At 45.0% G+C, this 25,152-nt stretch overlaps 1 protein-coding gene across 10 annotated transcripts in view; it reads right to left on the bottom strand.

The window, feature by feature from the left end:
• Window positions 1–25,152, bottom strand: part of LOC132406148 (cAMP-specific 3',5'-cyclic phosphodiesterase 4C-like) — a 283,893-nt gene that overhangs the window by 82,706 nt on the left and 176,035 nt on the right. The window contains exon 1 of one of the 10 annotated variants that reach the window (XM_059991413.1): window positions 11,800–12,217. The exons of 8 other annotated variants lie outside the window; for them this stretch is intronic. In XM_059991413.1, coding sequence (XP_059847396.1) covers window positions 11,800–11,870 — 71 coding nt within the window. In that variant the 5' untranslated portion in view covers window positions 11,871–12,217. Of the gene's footprint in view, window positions 1–487; window positions 612–11,799; window positions 12,218–25,152 lie in introns of those variants that run through there. One more of the 10 variants, XM_059991414.1, reaches the window with a different exon arrangement.

The following is a 25,152-nucleotide window of genomic DNA, read 5'->3' as shown; positions in this document are numbered from 1 at the left end:
AAACCAATACCAATTCAAGCTCCACCCTCAGACAAGACAGGAAAATCCAGGGCAGAACGCTGGACGCAGGACTCATGGAAGACTGAGCTTCTGGAAATGTCAATGACCAGTTGAATTGACAAAGAGTTACTCAGCCAGATGCAAAAACTACCACTGCCTAAATTCAGAGTAACAATCTCCAAGTGATATTTCACCCCACCCCGCCAATATCACAAATAAACAGATTTTCTGACCACAATTGCTTCATCATTTGTGGGATCTACCAGAGCACATATTGGCCGTAGCCCTTCCCCCACATTATAACAAAAACTACCCTTCAGAGTGCCTCCCAGGAGTGTAGAAATGTTTGGTCATGACATCACTGAGGCAACTGGGCAGAGAAGGAACATTTGGTGGTTTGTGAGAAGCAGGATCCCAGGCTCCACTGAGAACACTCAACTTGAGATAATGCTTTATTAGCACACAACCTGCATTTATAAATACTTACCAAGTGATCTATTATTTTAGAATCTCGTATCTCAAGGGAACGTGCTCAGATCGGGCTGGGTTCACACAAGTATGAGAAAGGTCCAAGATTATTTTCTCAATGAATTCCACTGACTGCCCCGGCAAGGCTGAAGAAAGACTTTGATTTGCCTTCCAAGCGTCATGGAGGACTCTTCATGTTCTATTTAAAGTCTAAAGATCAGCTGAGGTTGTTGACACACTGACCAAGGCAAATCTGCAGGGAGTTCAGAACTTCGTCAGAACAGGGAAATAGGCTGCAGCCTCACACACAACTTTCTAACAGTATCTAGTTTGACTCTTTGCTGACCCCAGCTAGTGTTGCTAGTCTGGGCCAGGATGGGGAAAACGCAGGAGTCCCTCAGTCTCATGGATAATCCTGTCAGCTAGCCTGGGGTGTCAGACATCTCATCATACCAGTGATACAATGAACCATGAGAAGTCCCAGGAGAAATAAAAACAGAGGATGCTAGAAATAGTTGAAATATCAAGCAGCATTGGACAAGAGAGGAATAAAGTTTGAGGGTTGGACAGATTGGCCTAAGCAATTTCTCTTCCTTCCCCCTTTCTCTTTTTCTATTCCCTACTCTAGCTCTCCTCTTACCTCTTCTCTTCTCCTCACCTGCCTATCACCTCCCTCTGGTGCCTGTCCTTCTTTCCTTTCTCCCATGGGCCACTGTCCTCTACTATCAGATTCTTCCTTCTTCAGCCCTGCCTGTGTTACTCTGGATTTCCAGCACCTGCAGAATCACCTTTGTCTGAAGGATAGCCTTGTTTCTCTCTCCACAGATGCTGCTTGACAGTCTGAGTATTTTCAGTATCCTGCTTGCATTTCAAAATCGGCAGGTTTTTGCTTTTCGATAAGGCACGAGTACCTTGCCATAGACAGAAATCCTACTTGAAAGCCCAAGATTTGGGATACAGCAGCTAGAGATTCAGAAGAAATACGACAATTAACAAAAGAACTAATTAACTGTGGGCGGCTGAGAGAGAGTATCCTTCTTAAAATGGGGCCAGTTTACACAGAGACTGAGCAGGAAACATGCAATGATTCTAACAGGAAAGGCTCTAAAAAATAACCAGGAAATTATAAGCTGGTGCGCTTGCCGTCAGCAGTGGAAAAGTTATTGGAAGGTATTCTAAGGGACCAGATATGAGTATTTTGATAGACATAAGACTGATTAGGGATAGTCAGCTTGGCTTTGTGTGTAATAGGTCATATCTAACCAATCTTATAGTAGTTTTTGAGGAAGTTACAGGACACTTTACCCTATTGTCCTGTTTATTATTTATTGTAATGCCTGCACTGTTTTGTGCACTTTATGCAGTCCTGGGTAGGTCTGTAGTCTAGTGTAGTTGTTGTGTGTGTTTTTTTCCTCTATGTTGTTTTTTTATGTAGTTCAGCCATGGTGTCATGTAACACCATGGTCCTGAAAAACATTGTCTCATTTTTACCACGTACTGTACCAGCAGTTATCGTCGAAATGACAATAAAAGTGACTTGACAGTTGATGAAAGCATGGCAGTGGATGTTGTCTACAGCCTTTCTTAAAAAACGGAACAACATTAGCTGTCCTCCAATCCTCCGGTACCTCACCTGTCACTAAGGATGATTTAAATATGTCTGCTAGGGTCTGAGGGAACACTTTGTCAGACCCTGGGGGATTTATCCACCCTAATTTGCTTTAAGACAGCAAACACCTCCCCCTCAGTAATCCATGACTTTGCTGCTGCTTTGCCTCACTTCTACAGTTCCTGTGTCTGTCTCCTGAGTAAACAGAGATGCAAAAAAATCCTATCCATATAAGATCTTCTTCATCTCTTTTGGCTCCACGCCTAGATTCCCATTCTGATCTTCCAGCTGGCCAATTTTGTCCCATGCAATCATATCTGTAGAATCCCTTAGGGTTCTTATTCACCTTGTCTTCTAGGGCAACTCACGTCTTCTTTTAGCCCTCCTGATTTCTTTCTTTAGTGTTCTCTTGCATTTCTTTTACTCCATAATTACCTCATTTGTTCCCACTGCCTATACCTGCTATGCACCTCCTTTTTTTACCCCTTAAACATAGCCTCGCTATCTCTTGAAAACCAAAGTTCCCTACACCTGCTACCTTTACCTTTTATTCTGACAGGACATACAAGCTTTGTACTCGCAAAGTTTCACTTTTGAAGGCCTCCCACTTACCAAGAACCCCTTTACCAGCAAACAGCCTGTCCCAGTCCACACTTACCAGAACCTTTCCCGATACCATCAAAACTGGCCTCTCTCCAATTTAGAATCTTAACCCGTGGACCAGACCTATCTGTTTCCATATTTATTTTGATACTTACGGCATTATGGCCACTAGATGTAAAGTTTTTCCCTCCACAACTCCGGTCATCCACCCTGTCTCATTCCCTAATAGCAGATCAAGCACTCTCTTGATGCAACTTCTGTGTACTGATGAAGGAAACTTTCCTGAACACATCTGACAAACTCTATCCCATCTAGTCCTTTTACAGTACAGGAGTCCCAGTCAATATGTGGAAAATTAAAATCACCTACTGTAACAACCTCCTGTTTCATACAACAGTCTGTGATCTCTCAATGAATCTGTTCCTCAAAATCCCACGGACTGTTGGATGGTCTATAATATAGCCCCATTAATGTGATTATATCTTTCTTATTCCTCATTTCCACCTACAGAGTCTCACTTCATCACAGCAGACGTGAGAGCAACTGTGCGATAGTCATTGAGGCAGCACACTCTGTTCTTCTTGGGTACTGGGTATGATTGCTGCACTTTTGAAGCAGATGGGAACCTTCAAATGCAGTAGTAAGAGACTGAAGATGTCCTTGAACACTTCCGTCATTCGGTTGGCACAGGTTCTTAGTGCTCTACCAAGAAAACTGACTCCCTGTGAAGGCTCACCTTATCGAAAAATGTTCTGACGTCAGCTTCCGAGACAGAGATCGCAGGGTCACTGGATGCTGCTGGGATTCGTACGGGTGTAGCTTTACACTCCCTTTCAAAGTGAGTATAAACGGCGTTGAGCTCATCTGGGAGTGAAGTATTTCAGCGACTCATGATGTTGGGTATCACCTTGTAGGAAGTAATGGCCTGCAAACCCCGCCAGAGCTGATGTGCATCCGATTCCATCTCCAGCTTCCATCAGAATTGTTTCTTCTCTCTTAAAAAAGCCTTCTGTAGCTCATTCCTGGACTTCTTGTATAGCTCTGGATCACCAGTCTTGAATGCCACTGATCTACCCTCAGCAGACTATGAATTTCCTGGTTCATCCACAGCTTTTGGTTTGGGTACGTCTGGTATATTCAATTATTGAACTTCAATACAGAAAGCAGGCAAGCAGGTCTGTGCCAAATGGATATCAGTGACAGCAGCTGGGAAGTTATCCACAACGAGCCCAAAAAAAAAGGTTATGAGTGTTTTGCTTCCAAATGGCAATATGTTACATTAAATCCCAGGAAGGATCTAGGACTTGTCTGAAGCTATTCTGTAAAATGTCATGGGCAGGCACTGTAATTAAATCGGTACCAGAATACTGGAGGTTTTAGGATGAAAACTTCACAGGGTGGAGCTGATGCTTGAGCAAAGCGAAACTGACCTGCAGTGCTGGGAACAGCACTGGACTCCAAGGCTTTGGGAAGATGTAGTGGAAAGAGGGAGTGCGGTGTGTATTTATATCAGTGATACCGAACTCCGTGTATTTAATTACAAAGGGCGATTATATAAATACAAGCATTATCCCAGGAATACAGAGACTGAGGGGAGATCTGAGTGAAGTTTTCAGGATATTATGGACAACTTACAGTACGGAGAGAAACCTCTTTGCTGCTTGGGGCGTCTGGAATCAGGAGTCTAAAAATCAATGAAGTTTGAAAACACTCCTAAAGATAGAGAGTGAGGGAGATCTGGAACTCAGCCCATACATGGTAATTATTAATGACATATCTCGTTAATTTCAAGGATAAGTGATGCAGGGAAGTAAAAGCTGAATAGCTTTACGTCACAGCTTAGCTACAATCATGTTGTAAGAAGCAGGCTCCAAATCACTTCCTCATTCCTCTGCTGAAGTTAAACATTTCACCCTGAATCAAATCCGCAGCTCTCCACCCAGCCTCTAACCTTATAAACACATGGATACCTGCAGCCCAGCCCCACAGCACTGCGTCATAACACCAGCCGGTATTCCTCTGTACCTTGCAACAGGGATTATTTCCCTTCCGCAAGTGATAAAGGGAACATTCCCACAAATACTAAATACTTTCAGGCTTTTGCAGCAGAGGCAGTAATAACCAGGATTTGCAAGAAAAACACTGCCAGGGCTAAGAGGCTTTTTGTCATAATTCTCATTTTTTAAAAATGACAGTAATCCCTGTATACGTAACAAAGTGCCTGACCCTGAGGCATTATGCTCTCTAAACTCTGCTAACACCATCATCACATTCCTCTTCACTCTTACTTATTGCTGAGGCACCTTGCTTGGTGTTGGGTTGTGTCCATCAGAGACAGGAAGAAGACATGAACTGAAGTGGAGAAAGCTGTTCAGTAAGATAATGGTCAATCAATACTGCATTGCCTCCATGGGGGCTGAGGGGAGATCTGATAGAAGTTTATATGAGGGGCATAGACAGAGTAGACAGCTAGTGTACTTTTGTCTAATGCTGGGGGGCATGCCTTTAAAGTGAGAGGGGGGAGAATTCAAAGGAGATGTGTGGGGCAGGTGTTTCTGCACAGAGTGCTGGGTGCCTGGAATGCACTGACAGGGTTGGGATAGAGGCATCAAAGTATTTAAGAGCCTCTTTGACAGACATGAGTATGCAGGTATAAGGACCATGTGTAGGCAGAAGTTTAAAAAGGTGACGTAAAGCTCTTGCTGTCTCTCCCTCCTTTAAATAGCAACCTCCTTTGCAGCCTTTATAAACAGATTCTCATGTCTTAACTCACACCCACTACTCTTCCTTCCCAGTCCCCTCTGTGTCTCTGCAAACCCTCCAGACCCATGATCAATGAAATCCCTGCACTTTTCCATCCTCTTACAGACCAACAAAAGTGGCAGCTTGAGCCAGATCAGGACTTTGGAATTCTCTCCCTGAACCTCTGCCTCTGTCTCCGACTTAGAGCCACCTCCTTGGCTAAGCATTAAGTGGCTGTCCCACTGTCTGCCTCTCAATGTGGCTGGGTGTCAGTCTGTTGGAGCATCTGGGGAGATTGAGAGTGCTCCAAAATTGCCAACTGGCTGTTGACTAGAAGCTGGTCAAAGCACACCCCAACGCCAAAAGGAGGAATCCCACCACTGGAGGGCAAAATGCTGAGATGCCGCCAGAGGTATTGGATGGGAGAGGGGAGCCACTCACCGGAGAAGCGGCACCATCGGTACAGCTCGTTTGCCATTCAGAGAGGATGTTTGCAGAGGCAGAAGGGGAGAAGGTATTGAATCTTATCAGTGTCTCAGCCAGCACTGACTGTGCAGCAGAAGCAGGAAAAAAATTGTTACCTGATTTAATGTGAATCAGCCTGCCTCAGCTCAACCTCAGATCGGTGTTTAAACCCGCCGCGTGACTCAGCTGCAAAAGGCATCGCAGACAAATTCCAATCTACCTCTGGGTCATCTACAGGAACCATTGCCTCAGATGTCAAGCCAGTTGGCTTAAGACCGCAACACACCCGAGCAGAATTAGACAAATCAACCCACTCCACCATTCCATCATAGCTGATTTGTTATGCCTCTCAAGCCCATTCTCCTGTCTTCTCCCTGTAACTTTTGATGCCCTTACTAATCAAGAACCTATCAACTTCCGCCTTAAATATACCCAATAACTTCGCCTTCACAGCTATCTGTAGCAATGAATGCCTCAGATTTTCCACCCTGTGTCTAAGGCAGTTCCTCCCCTTGTATTCTGAGGCTGGACACTCTGGTCCTAGACTCCACCACGATTGGAAACAACTTCTCCACGTTCACTGTATCTAGGCCTTTTGACATTTGATAGGTTTCAAGGAGAACCCTCCTTACCCTTCTAAACTCCACTGAGTATCAAACATTCCTCACGTGTTAACCCTTTCATTCCTGGGATCATTCTCATTGTGTGGGACAGGGAGGAAGGCTGCATGCCGTGTGCCCATGTTCTCTCAGGAATTTGAAATGAGAACCATACGAGTTGAGTCTGCTTTCAGACAAACAGCAGGGAATTCTATGTTTTGGCAGCCTTGCCCTTGCTCGTACAACTCCATAGCCAGTAACTGGGAGAGCAGGCAGGGCTGTGGTGTACTGTCCTGCCCTGGCAGTGAGGTAGAATCACACAGAAACATCAAGCCAGATTTCCTGCACCAAGCTGAGGAGGTTGAAGCTATGACCTGCTTTCTGGGGGGCTGGGTCTGCACACGAACCCATGCCCGGCATACAGGCGTCAGAGAGACAGCAGCAGCCACCCCTGCCAGAATAATCTGTCAATATCACCGATCATTGCCCATGCAAGCTGAAGCCGTGCATCAGTATTCCCAGTCTAACCTGGCAGCTGTCCTGTGCATCAATGCACACGGAGTCTGAGGCAGCACCCTGCATTCAGATGCAGGACGGCCCACACTCGAGATGTCCACAGACCAAACAACACTGAGAACTGAACAAGGTGTCTCACATGCCAAGAGGTAACACCTTGTCACAGAAAGCAGGGATGGCATAGGAAGCACCTTAAAGGCAGGGGCAGTGAGGTGGAGAGGAACAGAAGGGTTTTAGAACTGGGCTCTGGGCAGCTGAATGGATGGCTGGTGATGGAGGGACGATGGAAACTGGTACCTACAAGAGGCTGGAGATCTCAGAGGGTTTTCAGGTGGGAAGAGGATGCAGGGATAGGGAGTGCAGAGGAGGGATTTGGAGGCAAGGGAGGAGAATTTTAAAACTGAAACATTGCTTAGTACCAAGACCTACTGTGGGTCAGCAGGCACAGTGAGTGATGGGTGCACATTAGAACATAGAATAGTACAGCACAGTACAGGCCCTTTGGCCCACAATGTTGTGCCGACCCTTCTGCAGGGTTATGAATAAGCTGAAGATAATGGAGGGAGTAAGAGGAAGAGAGAGGCCACTGGGGCAGGAGACGGCTTCACAAGAACACCAAGGTCTGCCACAGTGCAGGCTTTGACAGGGGACGCGCCTGATGTAATCTGTGCATGGAGAACCAGTGCCAACTCATGCGCTAGCCAGGAATGTTCGGCTGTTCTCCCCAGAGCACTGAAGCTTAGCTGACAGACTACCGGGGCTCTTCTGAACCAGGACAACTGGCCAAGCAGCAGAAGCTCTTCCTGGTGATGAGGGGTGGGCTGAATGGGTCCAGGGGGACACAGGCTGAAGGCGATTGATGAAAAAACCAACAAACTGTGCTGAAGTGTTTTCATGCAGCAAGCAGTTTTGGTCTAGAACCTGCTGCCCGAAGGGTTGGAAGAAGCAGATTTTATTCTTAATATTTTGCTCCCAAAATGTGGGCATCACAGCTGGGCTCACCATTAAGTTCCCATTCCTAGTTGCTCTTGAACTGGGTGACTTAAGGGGCCCTGTCTTTCAGAGCGTGGTTAAGAGCCATCACCTGGTTGGTCTGAATACAGTAGTCCAGTAAATACTGTAAGTAACTGAACTAGGATCCAACACTTGGCACAATGGCCTTCACACATGTTTTGAAATCACACAACAGCTGGGGTATTGGAGTGCAAAAAAACAAATAAAGCTGAAATAAAATTCTAATAAGTGTCTGTAAGAATAAAAAGAAACAGAATCAGGAGTTTGCCATCCAGCCTTGTGTGTGACTCTACCATGTAGTAAGATCTAACCTTGTCCTAAGATCCATTTTCCTGCCTGTTCCCTGGAATCCTCAACTCTACACTGAGGCAAAAAGTGGGTCCGTCTAGATCTTGAAATACAGTCAATCACTCTATAGCTCTCTGGGAAGATAATTCTAAGAAGTCCTGCATTTCCTTAGAAGTTTCTCCTCATCTCCATTTTAATTGGGTACCCCACTCCTCATTCTGAAACTATGACCCTCATTGTAGATACTCCTTCTGAGGGAAATATCCTTTCTGTATTCAACCTGTTAAGGTCCACAGAATATGTTCCAGGTAGAAGACCTCTCATTTTCCTAAACTTCAGTAAGTAATCATATGTCCAACTTGCTCAATTTCTCCTCAAAAAATGAACCCATCACTCCTGTACTTAATCTTGGACTCTTTCTTGCACTGTTTCCAGTGCAAGACAACCCCTCCTTAAATAAGGAGATCAGAACTGCACACAGTACTCCAGGTTCGGTCTCACCAACACCCAATGGCAAGACATCCCCGATTTCATACTCCATCCCTTTTGCAATGCAGGCCAACATTTTATTTGCCTTAGGAAAAGAAAAACAATGTTGATGGGAATCATTGGATCAGGCAGCATCTGAGGTGGCAGAATTGAGACTGACATTTCAGCTAAGACCCTGCAACAGATGCTACCTGACCTGCAGATTTCCACCAGCAGTTTGCTTTCTTTTACTATATCTGCAGTCTCGTGTCCACATACTATTTGCTTTCAAATCACTTGCTGTGCCTTTATGCTAATATACTGTGTTTCATGTGTGAGATATACCTTCATGATAAGCAAAGTGCGTCAGAAATAAATAGAGTTAAAAAAAAATCAGACTCTACTCTTAGTTAAAGTCACGACAGGGAAAAAAATTACCCAAAGATAAAACTTAAGGATCTTTATCTGAATATGAACACCTCAGTGTAACTATGTAAATGAATTCCTGAAGAAATAGATGGATGTGATCTAAAAGCCATCATAGATGTCCAATTGCGAAGTGGACAAGAGTGACAATTGACTCTTCAGGAAAGTTTTTTTCCCAAGAGATCCATAGAAGGTGCAGAGGTAGCCCTAATAACAAAGGATGGGTTGTCGGCAGTCAAAAGGAAAGGTCAGCTTGGAAAATCAAGGAGCTGGATAACAAGGGGCAGAAAACATTGGTAGGAATAGTATGTTGGCCCCTAAATTTAAGTGTTTATGTCGGATATTATGAGATCTCTCTGTACTGCAGCATTCTGTAATATCTCTGCAGTTTAAAAAAAAACTTTTTCCATTCTTCTTATCAAACTGAATGGCCTCACATTTCTTTGTATTATACTCCATACTGTGTTAAACTCAATCACTATATCCCTTGCAGACTGTCCTGTTTGCTATCCCCATTTACCTTGGTATCATCAACCAATACCCAGCTACAATGCATCCAGTCCCTTCACCAGCAGCAAGTCATTAATAACATTATTATTGATTGCCACCCATTACTGATCTCTGCAGCACCTACCCGTAACAGCTCCCCAACTTGAAAACTATCCATTTATCACAATTTTGCTTTCTGCTATTTCACCAAATCTCCATCTATGCTCCTAAAATATTTACCACACTTGGACTTTTGCTTTGTTCAGTAACCTTTAATGGCACCTTATTAAATGCCTTTTGGAAATCTAAATACACTGCATGTACTAGTTTCCATCTACTGTTATGTTCATTGCATTCCCAAAGGATGGTAATAAATTGATTAATCACATCTTCCCTTTCACAAAACATGTTGACTCCTGGAAATTATTATGACTTTTGAAACATTATGTTACAACTTAGCTTTATTTTCCACCATTTCCTCAATGACCAATGTCAAACTAACTGGACTAAATCTGCCTACTTTCTGTCATCCTTTTTATGAAGAAGGATGGTTACATTGTGGTCTTCTTGGAACACTTTCCAGGTCCAATTAATTTTCTACAGTCACAATCATACATCATCTCTACAGCCATTTCTTTTATCATCATAGGACCTCAAGTCTCATCAGCCTTTGGTCCTATTAATTTAATGTCACTGGATTCTCAGCTACAAACTATTTGTTCAGTGTCTGTCATTTCCTATTTTTAACTACCTAAACAAACTTTCTTCCACACTGTTGAAGCTAACTTGGTTATCCCGGTCAGCCTGTATTTGTTTACTTGTTTATTTAATGAGATGCAATGGGAAGTAGACCCTTGCAGCCCTTTGAGCTGCACGGCTCAGCAATCCACTGATTTAATCCAAGCCTAACCATGGGACAATTTACAATGACCAATTAACCTACCAACAGTAGGTCTTTGGACTGCGGGAGGAAACCAGAGCACCCGGAGGAAACCCAAGCGGAAGGGCATACAAACTCCTTGTGGGCAGCAAGAGGAATTGAACCTGGGTCGTCCACATGTGCTAACCACTATGCTACCGTGTTAACCCTGTAGATTGATGCCGACAAGAAATTTCACTGCATTTATCAGTGATAGTAAACCTGATTCTGCAAATTGTACTAACAGGCACCATTAATTTCAGGAATTACTGTACATCCTCCATTAACACTTCGGTTTAGGAGCATCATTTTCTATCCCTTTGGTATTTACCTCCAGACCCACTTCTTGATTTTCTGAGCTAAAATTCTTTCTCTAGGGCACCTTCCACCCATCCCTCATTCTTAGGGTTACCTCTCCCCCTTTGCCATTTTGCTTCTCGCTTCTAAAAATGTAAGCGTCCTGGAGGGCTAACTCCCAGACTTTCTCACTTTTTAACTAACCTGGCTAATGGCTAGTACATGGTATGCGTTCATTTCTTCAGAGTTTGCCCTTGTTTCTTTATTGAGATGCCGCGTGGGACAGGCCCTTCGAGCCGCGCCACCCGCCAATCCCCCGATTTAACCCTAGACTAACCACGGGCCAATTTATAACGACCAATTAACCGATGAACAGGAACTGTGGGAGGAAACCCACGCGGTCACAGGGAAAACGTTCAAATTCCTTACAGGCAGCAGCATTCAGATAAAGATCCTCCAACTTTACCTATGCATAACATTCCCTTCTTCTGCCTCTTGTTGTGGATATATTTGTCATTAGGCTACCCGGTACTAGGACCTATCCTTTCACACTCAAACAGAGCAGGATCTCTTCCCCATCATCGACATGCTCCCTTTCACTTCTGCTTGAATTGCCCATTGAGTTACACTTTAATGTGTATACTGAGCGTTCCTAAGATTTCTGATTAGGGCTCATTGACCTGAAAAGCTGCGTGCCTGTTTCCCTCTGTTTAAAGGCTGAGTAAGTAAGAATCCGGTGGCGCTCCCGCTCCCCACCCCCCGCGTTGGACGGGACCCTCGGCACTGCCGGGTTCGAGTCTTCGGTACAGGGCTGAACCCAGTTAACTCATGGGCGGGCGGGTCAAATTTTACCGACCACCAGGATGCTTCCCCCATTCCGTTCCTCAGTTACTCACCAAATCCACGAATGCCTGCGGCTTGGGAAGCAGCTGAAATCAGCGGGTTTCAGGCGCTCCCGTCCGGCCATCGCTCCCAAACTCTTCGTGGGTCCGACTGGCCACTCTCCTCGCTAGGCAGAGAGCAGCATGCCGGCGGGCCAGGGGGACCGGGCGGAGAGCAGCACTGAATGCCTAATGTCCTGGAGTGGAACGGGCTCGGAGGGGCTGGTCAGAGTGGGGTGGGGAGAGATGCTGGTTTCGGAGCTGCCGGCTGCGTCCGTATCACCCGTTGCCAGCCCCGGAGAACGGCACCTGGTTCAGCCCGGCCCGGGCCAAGCACTCCGGCAAGTTTGTAAATCAGTTCACTGAGCCCCCGGGCGGTCGGTGTGATTCCCGGATAAGAGGAGGAGGCAGTATCCCACAGCGCTCGGCTCCTCTGACTAAGTGTGAACCGCTGCCGGTCTCCGCCCAGCCTTTCACCTGCTGCCTGCTCCCTGCCGCCGTTCTCCACCCCCTGCAGCCGGAATTCTCCCTCGCCATTTCCCCCTCCTCCTACTCTCTCACTACACCCCTACTTCCACCTATTTTGCCCCCTCCTTCTCCATTCGCTCTTCACTGACACCCCCGACCCCAGTTCCGCGGAGAGCCTGGTTTCCACTTCATTCGCGGTTTCTCAACCTCGCGGTGACTAAATAGAACTCCGGTCAGCTTGTTTTTTTAAATATATTGCATTGCTAACACTGCCACATTTCAATGGATAAGGGGCTGTTTGTTTTAGAGGGTGTATCAACGGAGTGCGCGAAGTGTTATGAAGATAGTTCCAATGACCACAACCACTCCCAGAGATAGCAGTAATCCCAGTTTCCAAAACCTGATTGGTATTTAAGGCGGGAAACTCAAAGAACTGAAGGAGCAGGATTCAGCGCCCTGCTGCCATTGTATATGGATAAATACAAGAAATTCTGCAGATGCTGGATGCAGAGGATCTCCCTCTCTCCCTCCCTCCCTCTCTCCTGGAGGAACTCAGCAAGCCAGCCAGGATCAAGGGAGAGGAATAAACACGCCGGGGATCTGCATCAGGATCAATTTTCTATTGATACTGGCACTGAGGCTGGGTTGTATCTCATCTGAAATCTTCACTGTGGATCACAGAAAACTGGGTTAACTGCACCCCTCTCCCATCTGGGCAAAGAGAAGTAATGTGTTCCTTCAATAGGAGGAAAAGATGTTTTTAAAACTGCAAGAAAATATGAAATAAGAACAGAAAATGGCAAGGATTACCAACTCACAAGTAGTTTACCCAACTTGCCAAAATGCTTCCTGTTAGTCCCATCCTCCCAGTTTCCCTGTCACTGACTTGTTCTGATAACAAGCCATTCAAAGCCAGTGCTAACAAAATGTCTTCACTTTTCTGTAACTACAGCTCTGCCTCAACCATAGTTAGCAGGGAGCTTTCCCTTTACCATGGTTAGCAGGGCTTCATCATTTCCCAAGCTTGATCTACTCCCATCTCTCACCCAGCACCCTTAATCACCCGGTGACGACAGGGCGTACAGGAGTGAGATACACCAACTGACTGGGTGGTGTGGCAGCAACAACCTGGCACTCAGTGTCAGTAAGACCAGAGAGCTCACTGTGGACTTCAGAAAGGGTAAGATGAGGGAACACACACCAATCCTTATAAGAGAGAGCAGAAGTGGAGAAAATAAGCAATTTCAGGTTCCTGGATATTATCATCTCCGAGGACCTAACCTGGTTCCACCATATAACAATTACAGCACAGAAACAGGCCATCTTGGCCCTTCTAGTCCATGCCGAACGCTTATTCTCACCTAGTCCCACCTACCTGCACTCAGCCCATAACCCTCCATTCCTTTCCTGTCCATATACCTACCCAATTTTTTTTTAATGACAAAATCGAACCTGTCTCTACCACTTCTACTGGAAGCTCGTTCCACACAGCTACCACTCTCTGAGTAAAGAAATTCCCCCTCGTGTTACCCCTAAACTTTTGCCCCTTAACTCTCATGTCCTCTTGTTTGAATCTCCCCTACTCTCAATGGAAAAAGCCTATCCACGTCAACTCTGTCTATCCCCCTCATAATTTTAAATGCCTCAATCAAGTCCACCCTCAACCTTCTACGCTCCAAAGAATAAAGACCTAACTTGTTCAACCTTTCTCTGTAACTTAGGTGCTGAAACCCAGATAACATATCGATGCAGCTATAAAGAAGGCAAGACAGCAGCTATACTCCATTAGGACTTCCAGGAGATTTGGAATGTTACCTAAAACACTAAAATCTCTGCGGATGTACCATGGAGAGCATTCTGACTGGCTGCATCACCGTCTGGGATGGGGGTGGCTACTGCACAGGATCGAAGTAAGTTGTAAAACTAGCCAGCTCCATCATGGGTACTAGGCTCTGTAGTATCCAAGACATCTTCAAGGAGCGGTGCCTCTGAAAGGCAGCATCCATTATTAAAGATTTCCACCACCTAGGACTGTCCTCTTCTCACTGGAATCAGGAAGCCTGAAGACACACACTCAGCGATTCAGGAACAGCTTCTTCCCCTCTGCATTCTGATTTCTGAATGGACATTGAAACCTTGAGCACTACCTCACTACTTTTTTCAAATTTATGTTTCTGTACTACTTATTTAATTTAACTATTTGATATACATATATACTTTTACTGTAATTCATACCTTGTTCCTATATTATGTATTGCATCCTCTCCCCTTCTGTTTTTTTAAGCATGCCAAAGGGACCATTCCCTCTGGAACTCCAAGTGCCGTTCTGCTATCTCCATCAGACATTTCTCTTTTCACAAAACTTTCCCATGCAATCTCAGGACATGCAAGGTCTGCCCTCTTACCTTCCCACCAACCAGGACCCCACCACTCCTTCCAGGTGAAACAGCAATTCATTACATATTTGTCTATTGCATTTGAATCAGAATCCAGTTTAATATGCCTTGCATGTTTTGTTGTGAAATGTGTTGTTTTGCGACAGCAGTACTTTGCAACAGGTAACAAGTTTTAAGACTATAAGTTACAGTAAGAATTGTGTATGGTAACAATATATTAAGTAGTGCAAAGAGAACAAAAAATATAGTGTTCATGGGCTCAATGTCCATTCAGAAATCTGATGACAGAGGGGAGGAAGCCATTCCTGAAACATGGAGTGTGCGCCGTTAGGCTCCTGTACCTCCTACTTGATAGGAGCGATGAGAAGAGGGCATGTGCTGGGTGATGGGTGGTTAAAAGATAGATGCTGCCTTTTTGAGGCATCACCTTTTGAAGGTGTCCTTGATGTTGGGAGATTAGTGCCCATAATGGAGTTGTTGAGTTTGCAACTTTCTGCAGCTTTTTCCGATCCGGTGCAAACAGTGACGCAACCGGTTAGAATGCTCTCCACAGTACGCCTATAGAAATTTATAAGAGTCTTTGGTAACATACCAAGTTTCCTCAGACTCTTAATGAATTGACTTCCCACATCATGAAGACCCTGGAGAGACTTGTTCTAGAGCAGCTCCGGCCTATGGTTAGGCCACACTTAGACACCCTCCAGTTCGCCTACCTGCCCCGACTAAGAGTTGAGGATGCCATCGTCTACCTGCTGAACCGTGTCTGCGCCCACCTGGACAAGCCGGCGAGCACTGTGAGGGTCATGTTTTTTTACTTCTCCAGTGCGTTCTACACCATCCGCCCTGCTCTGCTGGGTGAGAAGCTGACAGTGATGCAGGTGGATGCTTCCCTGGTGTCATGGATTATTGATTACCTAACTGGCAGACCACAGTACGTGCGCTTGCAACACTGTGTGTCAGACAGAGTAGTCAGCAGCACTGGGGCTCCACAGGGGATTGTCCTGTCTCCCTTTCTCTTCACCATCCACACCTCGGACTTCAACTACTGCACAGAGTCTTGCCATCTTCAGAAGTTTTCTGATGACTCTGCCATAGTTGGATGCATCAGCAAAGGAGATGAGGCTAAGTACAAGGCTATGGTGGGAAACTTTGTCACATGGTGTGAGCAGAATCATCTGCAGCTTAATGTGAAAGAGACTAAGGAGCTGGTGGTAGACCTGAGGAGGGCTAAGGCACCCATAGCCCCTGTTTCCATCCAAGGGGTCAGTATGGACATGGTGGAGGATTACAAATACCTGGGGATACAAATTGACAATAAACTGGACTGGTCAAGGAACACTGAGGCTGTCTACAAGAAGGGTCAGAGTCGTCTCTACTTCCTGAGGTGACTGAGGTCCTTTAACATCTGCCGGACGATGCTGAGGATGTTCTACGAGGCTGTGGTGGCCAGTGCTATCATGTTTGCTGTTGTGTGCTGGGGCAGCAGGCTGAGGGTAGCAGACACCAACAGAATCAACAAACTCATTTGTAAGGCCAGTGATGTCGTGGGGGTGGAACTGGACTCTCTGATGGTGGTGTCTGAAAAGAGGATGCTGTCCAAGTTTCATGCCATCTTGGACAATGTCTCCCATCCATTCCATAATGTACTGGTTAGGCACAGGAGTACATTCAGCCAGAGACTCATTCCACCGAGATGTAACACTGAGCGTCATAGGAAGTCATTCCTGCCTGTGGCCATCAAACTTTACAACTCCTCCCTCAGAGTGTCAGACACCCTGAACCAATAGGCTGGTCCTGGACTTATTTCCAGTTGGCATAATTTACCTATTATTTAATTATTTGTGGTTTTATATTGCTATATTTCTACACTATTCTTGGTTGGTGTGACTGTAATGAAACCCAATTTCCCTCAGGATCAATAAAGTATGTCTGTCTGTCTGTCTGAAGTATAGCTGCTGTCGTGCCTTCTTTGCAATTGCATCAAAATGTTGGACCCAGGATGGATCTTCAGAGATGTTGATACCCAAGAACATGAAACTGTTCAACTTTTTCAAAGCTGAACCTTCGATGAAGACTGGCATGTTCCCTTGACTTCCCCTTCCTGAAGTCCACAATCAATTCCTTGGTCTTACTGACACTGAGTGCAAGGTTGTTGCTCTGACACCACTCAACCAGCTGACCTATTTGGTACCCATGACGTGGTTTCCTCTACATTAAACAAACCAAAGCACAGTAACTGTTCTGCTGGGCACCTTCATTCAGTCCACAAAGGTGACCATGAGCTTCTAATTACTTATAACGTTTAAGTCTCCATCTCACTCCCACTGAATTTGGACTCCCAACACTTCCAACAAAGCTCAATGTAAACTCAAGGACCAGCATCTGAACTTTATCTGAGATTATTGAATTCAACAATTTCAGGTAACCAGTGTGTCTAACTCAGCTAAACTAAAGTGATGTCAACTCTCAGATTTGCTTTCTGCCAGATCTGCTGATCCTTTCTAGCCATTTTGTTTATTTCAGATTTCCAGTTTCACATAGTTTCAGTTCTACTACCCATCATACTGCTCAACTTCCTTTACTCTGAAACCAATTGTGTCAGCAGAGCAACCTGAACAATTTAATCTCCAGACACCTCCATGGTTTTATCTGCCCCTCCCCTTTGATGCAACTTCAGCACTCTTCTCACTTTTCCAGTTCTGGTGAAGGTTACTAACGAGAAACATTAACTCTGATCCACTCTCTGTACACATTGCCTTAACTGGCAAATACTGGGAGCAATCTCTGGTCTTGCAGTCAGTTCAAAGTACATATATGTCACCTGAGATGGATTTTTTGCAGGTATTCACAATTGAACAACGAAAAACAATAGAATCAATGAAAAGCTACACACAAAGACTGACAAGTAACCAATATAGGAGGGAGGGATGGAGAAATAATACTGAGAACATGATTTGCAGAGTCCTTAAAAGCAAGTCCATAGGTTACAATCAGGGATCAATTTAGTGTTGAGGTGAGCAAAGTTATCCACGGTGATTCAGGAGCTTGATGGTTGAAGGGTAATAATTGTTCCTGAACCTGGTGGTGTTGGACCTGAGGCTCCTCCTTCCTGATAGAAGCAGGGAGTTGAGGGCTGCTGTTTAGGAGCAGGACACTGCCTCATGCACACTTTTACCTGCTTCATTGTTGAATATGATCAGAACATTGGGACTCACTCCACCTACTTGCTGATCCTCGAGGTTCCCAAATAGAAAAGGAGAAAAGAGCATGACACTAAACCAACAAGAAGTGCAAAGATGAACTGGAAGAACTACTGTGCAGCAGGTATTGGAAAATAGAGAAACAGATTGGCAAGGACAAATATGGGTTCTTCACAGGGTGAGATTAAAGAGATTTTACAGAGAATAAGGAAATGGAGGAGAGATGAAATAAACACTTGATGTCTATCTTCACAGTAAAAAAAAATGCAATCCCTTCAAGAAATAATCATAAACCAAGGATCCAGTGCAATGGAAGCAAGGATGTAAACAATATTAATATTGGTAAGGAAATACTGCTAGTGAAGTTAATGAGCCTGATAAATTCCATGGACTTGAAGACCTGCATCCCATGGTTCTGAAAGCGGCGGCTGCAGAGACAATGGATGCACATGTTACCATTTCTCCCAAATTCTCTAGATTCTGGAAAGGTCCGTGTCATTTTGTGAATAATAAACATGACCCCACCACTTAAGAAGGGAAAGAGAAAACAATGAACTACTGTTGTAAGATGCTGGAATGTTCAAGGGATGTGAAGTCAAGACAGCCAGAACATTATAATGTGCTTGAGCAACATGGTAAACATACATGTCTCTTTGAAGAAGTATCTTGTAAATTAAATGGTTGCAAAGTAGTGGATGTGGTGTATTTTGACTTTAAGATAACTTTCAGTAAAGTTTCACACAGTAGGTTAGTGAACATGATTTAAGCAAATGGAATTGGGGGGGCGGGGTAGCAAGGACTGAGAGTTGATTAACACAGAAAACTGAAGACTGGAAACATAAACCCTTCTTGGGTTGGTAGACTGACTCATGGGGTGCCCAGCGATCAGTGGCTGGATCCCAGTTCTTCATAACCTATCTCAACAATTTGGCCAAGAGGACAAACATGATGTTTCTAAGTTTGCCGATAAAATTACAGGGATTGGGAGCAGTGACGAAGGCACAGAGATCAGGTGACACTACAACAGGTAGAGTGCAATGTGGAAAAATGTGAGGTTATGCACTCTGAAATAACAACAGAAATGTGAAGTTTTTTTAAACCTCTAAGAAAAACGATACCTCAAAGGACCTGGGTGTCACCTTGTACACAGACAATGAAAGCTAATATGCTTGGTGGCAGGGGATAGGCACTTAGGAAGACAAACATTACGTTCGCTGTAATTTGAGAAATCCAGTCTATAAGAGAAAACACGTTTCACTGTAATTACATAGGGTCTTTGTGAGAGCACAGCAGGAGTATTTGTATAATTTCAGCCCCCTCAACCAAACAAAAGTGATTAGACTTGTCAGAAAGCAAGTACACCAGTAGCTGTTGGAATGTACGCTGCAGTATATGAGGAGAGACTGAGTAGACTAGACACGTACACTCAAGCATTTGGGACTGAACTTCTCTATCTGGAGACTCCGTCATTGATTGCATTCAAAACAGAGACCAATAGAGTTTTGGATATTTGAGGAGTGAAGGGATATCAGGAAACAGCATTGATATGGAAATCAGGTATGAGTTTAGAACCATAGAACACTACAGCACAGTACAGGCCCTTCAGCCCTCCATGTTCTGCTGACTCATATAATCCTTAAAAAAGAGTACTAAACCCACACTACCCCATTTTTCTTTCATCCATCTGCCTGTCCAAGAGGCTCTTAAATACCCCTAATGTTTTAGCCTGCACCACCATCCCTGGCAAGTCATTCCAGGCACTCACAACCCTCTGTGTAAAAAACTTACCCCTGATGTCTCCCCTAAACTTCCCTCCCTTAATTTTGCACATATGCCCTCTGGTAGGCCTAATGCCTATTGGTGCCCTGGGAAACAGGTACTGACTATCCACCCTACCTATGCCTCTCATAATCTTGTAGACCTCTATCAAGTCCCCTCTCATTCTTCCAAGCTCCAAAGAGAAAAGTCCCAGCTCTGCTAACCTTGCTTCATATGAGTTGTTCTCCAAACCAGACAACATTCTGGTAAATCTCCTCTGCACCCTCTCCATAGCTTCCAGATCCTTACTATAATGAGGTGACCAGAAATGAACACAATACTCTAAGTGTGGTCTCACCATAGATTTGTAAAGTTGCAACATGACCTCTGTACTCTTGAACTCAATCCCCCTATTAATGAAGCTTAGCATCCCATAGGCCTTCTTAACTACCCTATCAACCTGTGCAGTGACCTTGAGGGATGTATGGATTTGAACCCCAAGGTCCCTTTGTTCATCCACACTTAAGTAACTGACTACTAATCCTGTACTCAGTCTTCTGGTTTGCCCTTCCAAAATGCATCACCTCACACTTGTCCAGATTAAACTCCATCTCCCATTTTTCCGCCCAACTTTGCAGCCTGTCTATCCTCTTGTAACCTTCGACAACCTACAGCTCCATCCACAACTCCTCCAATCTTCGTTTCATCCGCAAACTTACTCACCCATCCTTCTGCCTCTACATCCAGGTCATTTATAAAAATCACAAGTAGCAGGGATCCCAGGACAGATCCCTACGGCACTCCACTAGTCACCAACCTCCAGGCAGAATACTTTCCTTCCACAACTACCCTCTGCTTTCTTCCTTTAAGCCATTTTTTTTATCCAAACAGCCAAGGCTCCACTTATCCCATGCCTCATGACTTTCTGGATGAGTCTCTCATGAGGGACCTTGTCAAATGCTTTGCTAAAGTTCATGTAGACCACATCCACTGCCCTAACCTCATCAATTTATTTTGTTACCTCTTCAAAAAACTCAATCAGGCTCGTGAGGCATGATCTTTCCTTCACAAAGCCATGTTGACTATCCATGAGTAGACTGTACTTCTCCAAATGCTCGTAGATCCTATCCTTAAGAATCCTTTCCAGTAGCTTGCATACCACCGATGTAAGACTCACCAGTCTATAGTTCCCAGGTTTCTCCCTATTACCTTTTTCAAACAAGGGAACTATATTTGCCATTCTCCAGTCCTCCGGCACTTCCCCTGCAGCCAAAGAGGATTCAAAGATCATAGCTAATGCTCCTGTGATCTCTTCTCTCAGTTCCCACAACAACCTGGGGTGTATCATATCCGGCCCTGGGGTTTTATCGATCTTAATGTTTTTAAGAAGATCCAGCACTTCTTCTTCCTTAATCTCCACATTGTCCAGCACACAGGACTGCCCTACTTCAACCTCATCCTGATCAAAATCCTTTTCACTTGTGAATACTGAAGCAAAGTATTCATTTAGGACCTCCCCAACCTCCTCCACTTCTAGGCACATGCTGCCCTCTTTATCCCTTAGCGGTCCCACCTTCGATCTCATCATCCTCCTATTCTTCACATATGCATAGAGTGCCTTGGGGTTCTCCTTAATCCTACATGCCAAGGCCTTCTCATGCCCCCTTCAAGCTCTCCTAAGTCCTTTCTTTAGCTCCTTCCTGGCTACCCCATATTTCTCATAAGCCCCTCCTACTTCCTGCTTCTTATATCTAACATATGCTTCCTTTTTCCTCTTGACGAGTTGTCTCACATGTTACGTCAGCCACAGTTCCCTTTTCCTATCATTCTTTCCTTGCCTCAGTGGGACAAACCTATCCTGAACCCAGCTCAAGTGGTCCCTAAACTTCTCCCACATTACTTCTGTGCTTTCCCCTTTGAACATCTGTTTCCAATTTACTCTCGCTAGTCCCTGCCTCATCCCTTCAAAGTTAGCCCTTCCCCAGTTAAGCACTTTACCATTTCGTCTGATTTTATCTCTTTCCAGAGCTATGCTGAAGCTAAGGGAGTTGTGGTCACTCTCACCAAAATGCTCCCCCACCAAGAGGTCTGTCACCTGACCAGGTTCATTACCCAGAACTAGATCCAGTATGGCCTCTTCTCTCATCGGCTGGTCCACATACTGTGTCAGGGCTCCTTGAACACACCTGACAAATTCAGCCCCATCTATTCCCCTTACACTCTGGAGGTGCCAGTCAATATGTGAGAAGTTGAAATCACCTATAACTACTACCCTGTATTTCCTGCACCATTCTAAAATCTGCCTGCTTATCTGCTCCTCAGTGTCCCAAGGGCTATTTGGGGGCCTATAGACTACTCCCAGCACAGTGATTGATCCCTTCCTATTTCTGACTTCCACCAAGACTGACTACATGGACACTCCTTCTGCAGCGTCCTCCCTTTCTATAGCCATGATACTATCCCTGACCAGCAAAGCCACTCCCCCCCCCTTTCTACCTCCCATCCTATTCCTTTTAAAACACCTAATCCCCGGGACCTGCATCATCAATCCTGCCCTTCCTCCAACCAATTTTCAGTAACGGCCACCACATCGTAGTTCCACATACTAATCCATGCTCTAAGTTCATCCTCCTTGTTCCTAATACTCCTAGCATTGAAATAGACACATTTCAACCCCTTTAACTGGCTACAATTATGTTCTGTCCCCTGCCTGTCCTGTCCTCATCAACTCAGAACTCTTACCATCATGCCCTACCTTAATCCCTGCACTCACATTCTGATTCCCGCCCCCCTGCCAAACTAGTTTAAACCCTCCCCAACAGCTCTATTAAACCTGCCTGCCAGGATATTGGTCCCCCGGGATTCAAGTGCAACCCGTCCTTTTTGTACAGGTCACACCCGCCCCAAAAGAGGTCCCAATGATCCAGAAATCTGAATCCCTGCCCCCTGCTCCAATCCGTCAGCCATGCATTTATCCTCCACCTCATTCTATTCCTATTCTCACTGCCGCATGGCACAGGCAGTAAACCCGAGATTACTACCTTTTTCAACTTCCTTCCTAACTCCCTGTAGTCTTCTTTCAGGACCTCTTCCCTTTTCCTACCTATGTCATTGGAACCAATATGTACCACGACCCCTGGCTGTTCTCCCTCCCACCGCAGGTTATCTTGGACGCGATCAGAAACATCCGGACCCTGGCACCTGGGAGGCAAACTACCATCAGAGTTTCTTTCCTGCATCCACAGAATCGCCTGTCTGAACCCCTGACTATAGAGTCCCCTATTGCTACTGCCTTCCTCTTCCTTTCCCTACCTTTCTGGGCCACAGGGCCAGACTCTGTGCCAGAGGCACAGCCACTGTTGCTTCCCCCAGGTAGGCTGTCCCCCCCCCAATAGTACTCCAACAGGAGTACTTATTGTCAAGAGGTACAGCGAGAGGGGTACTCTCTAGTACCTGACACTTCCCCTTCCCTCTCCTGACTGTGACCCATTTCTCTGTCCCCAGTGGCCCCGGAGTGACCACCTGTCTGTAACTCCTCTCTATCACCTCCTCACTCTCCCTGACCAGACGAAGGTCATCGAGCTTCAGCTCCAGTTCCCTAACACGGTCCTTTAGGAGTTGCATCTCGATGCACTAGGAGCAGATGTGACTGTCCGGGATGCTGAAAGACTCCAGGACCTCCCACATCTGACACCGACCACAGAAAACCGGCCTCACACACATACTACCTCCTTTTGCAATCAACAACTGCCTCTCCTCATCCCGTTACCACTGAAACCCTTGGAGCCAAAGCCCGTTCACTCCACTGCCCGCTGGAAATGGCTGCCTTCTTTTTAAACTGTTTGCGCTCAACTGGCTGACGTCACGCATCTGCACGGTCTGGCCTCTCTCTTCCCCCGAGAACCCAAAATGTCTTTCCGTTGGAAATCCTTAGTTTCTCTCCCGCTGCCTTCTTGTTCCAAATCAAGTTTGTTGGAGTTGGTTCCCAAAGCCAACTAGACTACCACTGTAACTATTTCTTATATGTAGCTTAATTTGAAACATCACTATCTTGAATAGACCCCATGTATTCCCAATCTTGTGAGGGAAGAGATTCCTTCTCACCTTGATGTTAAGATGGTATTTATGACCCCTAGTTTCAATTCCCTGCATGAGGGGATACATCCTCTCAATGTCCACTCTGTCAGTACCCCTCAGAATCTTCTATCTCCCAATACAAACACCCCTAGTTACTCTAAACTCCAGTGAATTTAGACTTAACTGCCCATTTTTCCTTATGGAGAAGTGCTTTCACCACTGTAACCACTGCCTCGCACTTGAGATATTTTCCAGAATAATATAGATAGAAGATACTATGGGACATGTAAAAAGTAGAGGACTTCTTCCTGGTGTCTCAATAAACACAGAAGTAGATGACTAGTGATGGTGCCTTGTTGTGTACATTGTGATTCTTTCAATTCCCTGCATAACAATTTCAAAAGTACTCTATTACTGTGTGGTGCTTTGATACATCCTGAGGCCACAAAAGGCCTCGTTTATGGAAATGTTTTGATTTAACTCATCCACCTCCCTTCTAAAAAATGTTTATGGAATCTGTGGCTTCTCCACGTTTTCAGTGACTGTGTTTCAGATGGAAACCATGCCAATGAAAAGCATTCTCTTTCGCTTTCTGTCTTGTTCTTCTGTCGCAGATTTTGAATCCGTGACCTATAATTATTGACCTACATGCCAGGGGGAATAATTTTACTTTGATCTCTATTGAAAAGCTCTCATCAGATTGAAATTTTTGATAGGGAGATGGTCCTATCATATCCAACCTCTGTTTTCAACACACATTCTTTACCCTTGCAATTCCTGATAATTTCCACCCATTGTTTCTAAAAAAAAGTTCTGATATTGAGCAGAGAGAGTGATACTTCAACTTCCCATTCCTGTTCTAAAACCTGCATTCTGCTTGGAGACCACAACTTAGGAAAGATATATTAGCCCAGAGTCAACACACCAAAGATTCCCTAAAACGTTAAAAGGATTCGTTAAGAGGAGCCATTGCATTGACTACATTTGTATTCCTTCTAGAGAGGTTACTGGGTGATCTCATTAGGAGGCGCAGTAATAAGATGGCTATTTTGTAGTAACAAGTTCAAATGCCGCCACATCACCTGGACTGTTTAAATACATCGAACAGCATGCCACAGTACAGGCCTTTCGGTCCATAATGTTGTGCTGACCTTTTAACCTACTTTAAGATCAATTTAACCCTTTCCTCCAACATAGCCCTCAAGTTTTCTCTCATCCCAAGTGCCTTCTCAGAGACTCTTAAACGTCCATAATGCATTTGCCTCTTACACACGCATACACTGCTCTGTTAAAAAAACCACCTCTGACATGCCCCCGTACCTTCCCCCAATGACCTTAAAATTATTCCCCCTCGTATTTGCCATTTCTGCCCTGGGAAAACACATCCACACGATGTACGCTACTGATTGTGTACACCTCTATCAAGATATCTCTCATTTACTAATTCCATCTAGAATAAACCGTAGTAG

The sequence above is a fragment of the Hypanus sabinus genome, chromosome 16 (genome assembly GCF_030144855.1).
Source record: "Hypanus sabinus isolate sHypSab1 chromosome 16, sHypSab1.hap1, whole genome shotgun sequence".
NCBI lineage: Eukaryota > Metazoa > Chordata > Chondrichthyes > Myliobatiformes > Dasyatidae > Hypanus > Hypanus sabinus.
Note: the sequence above shows the minus strand (reverse complement) of the source record. Positions and strands in the feature narration are given on the sequence as shown.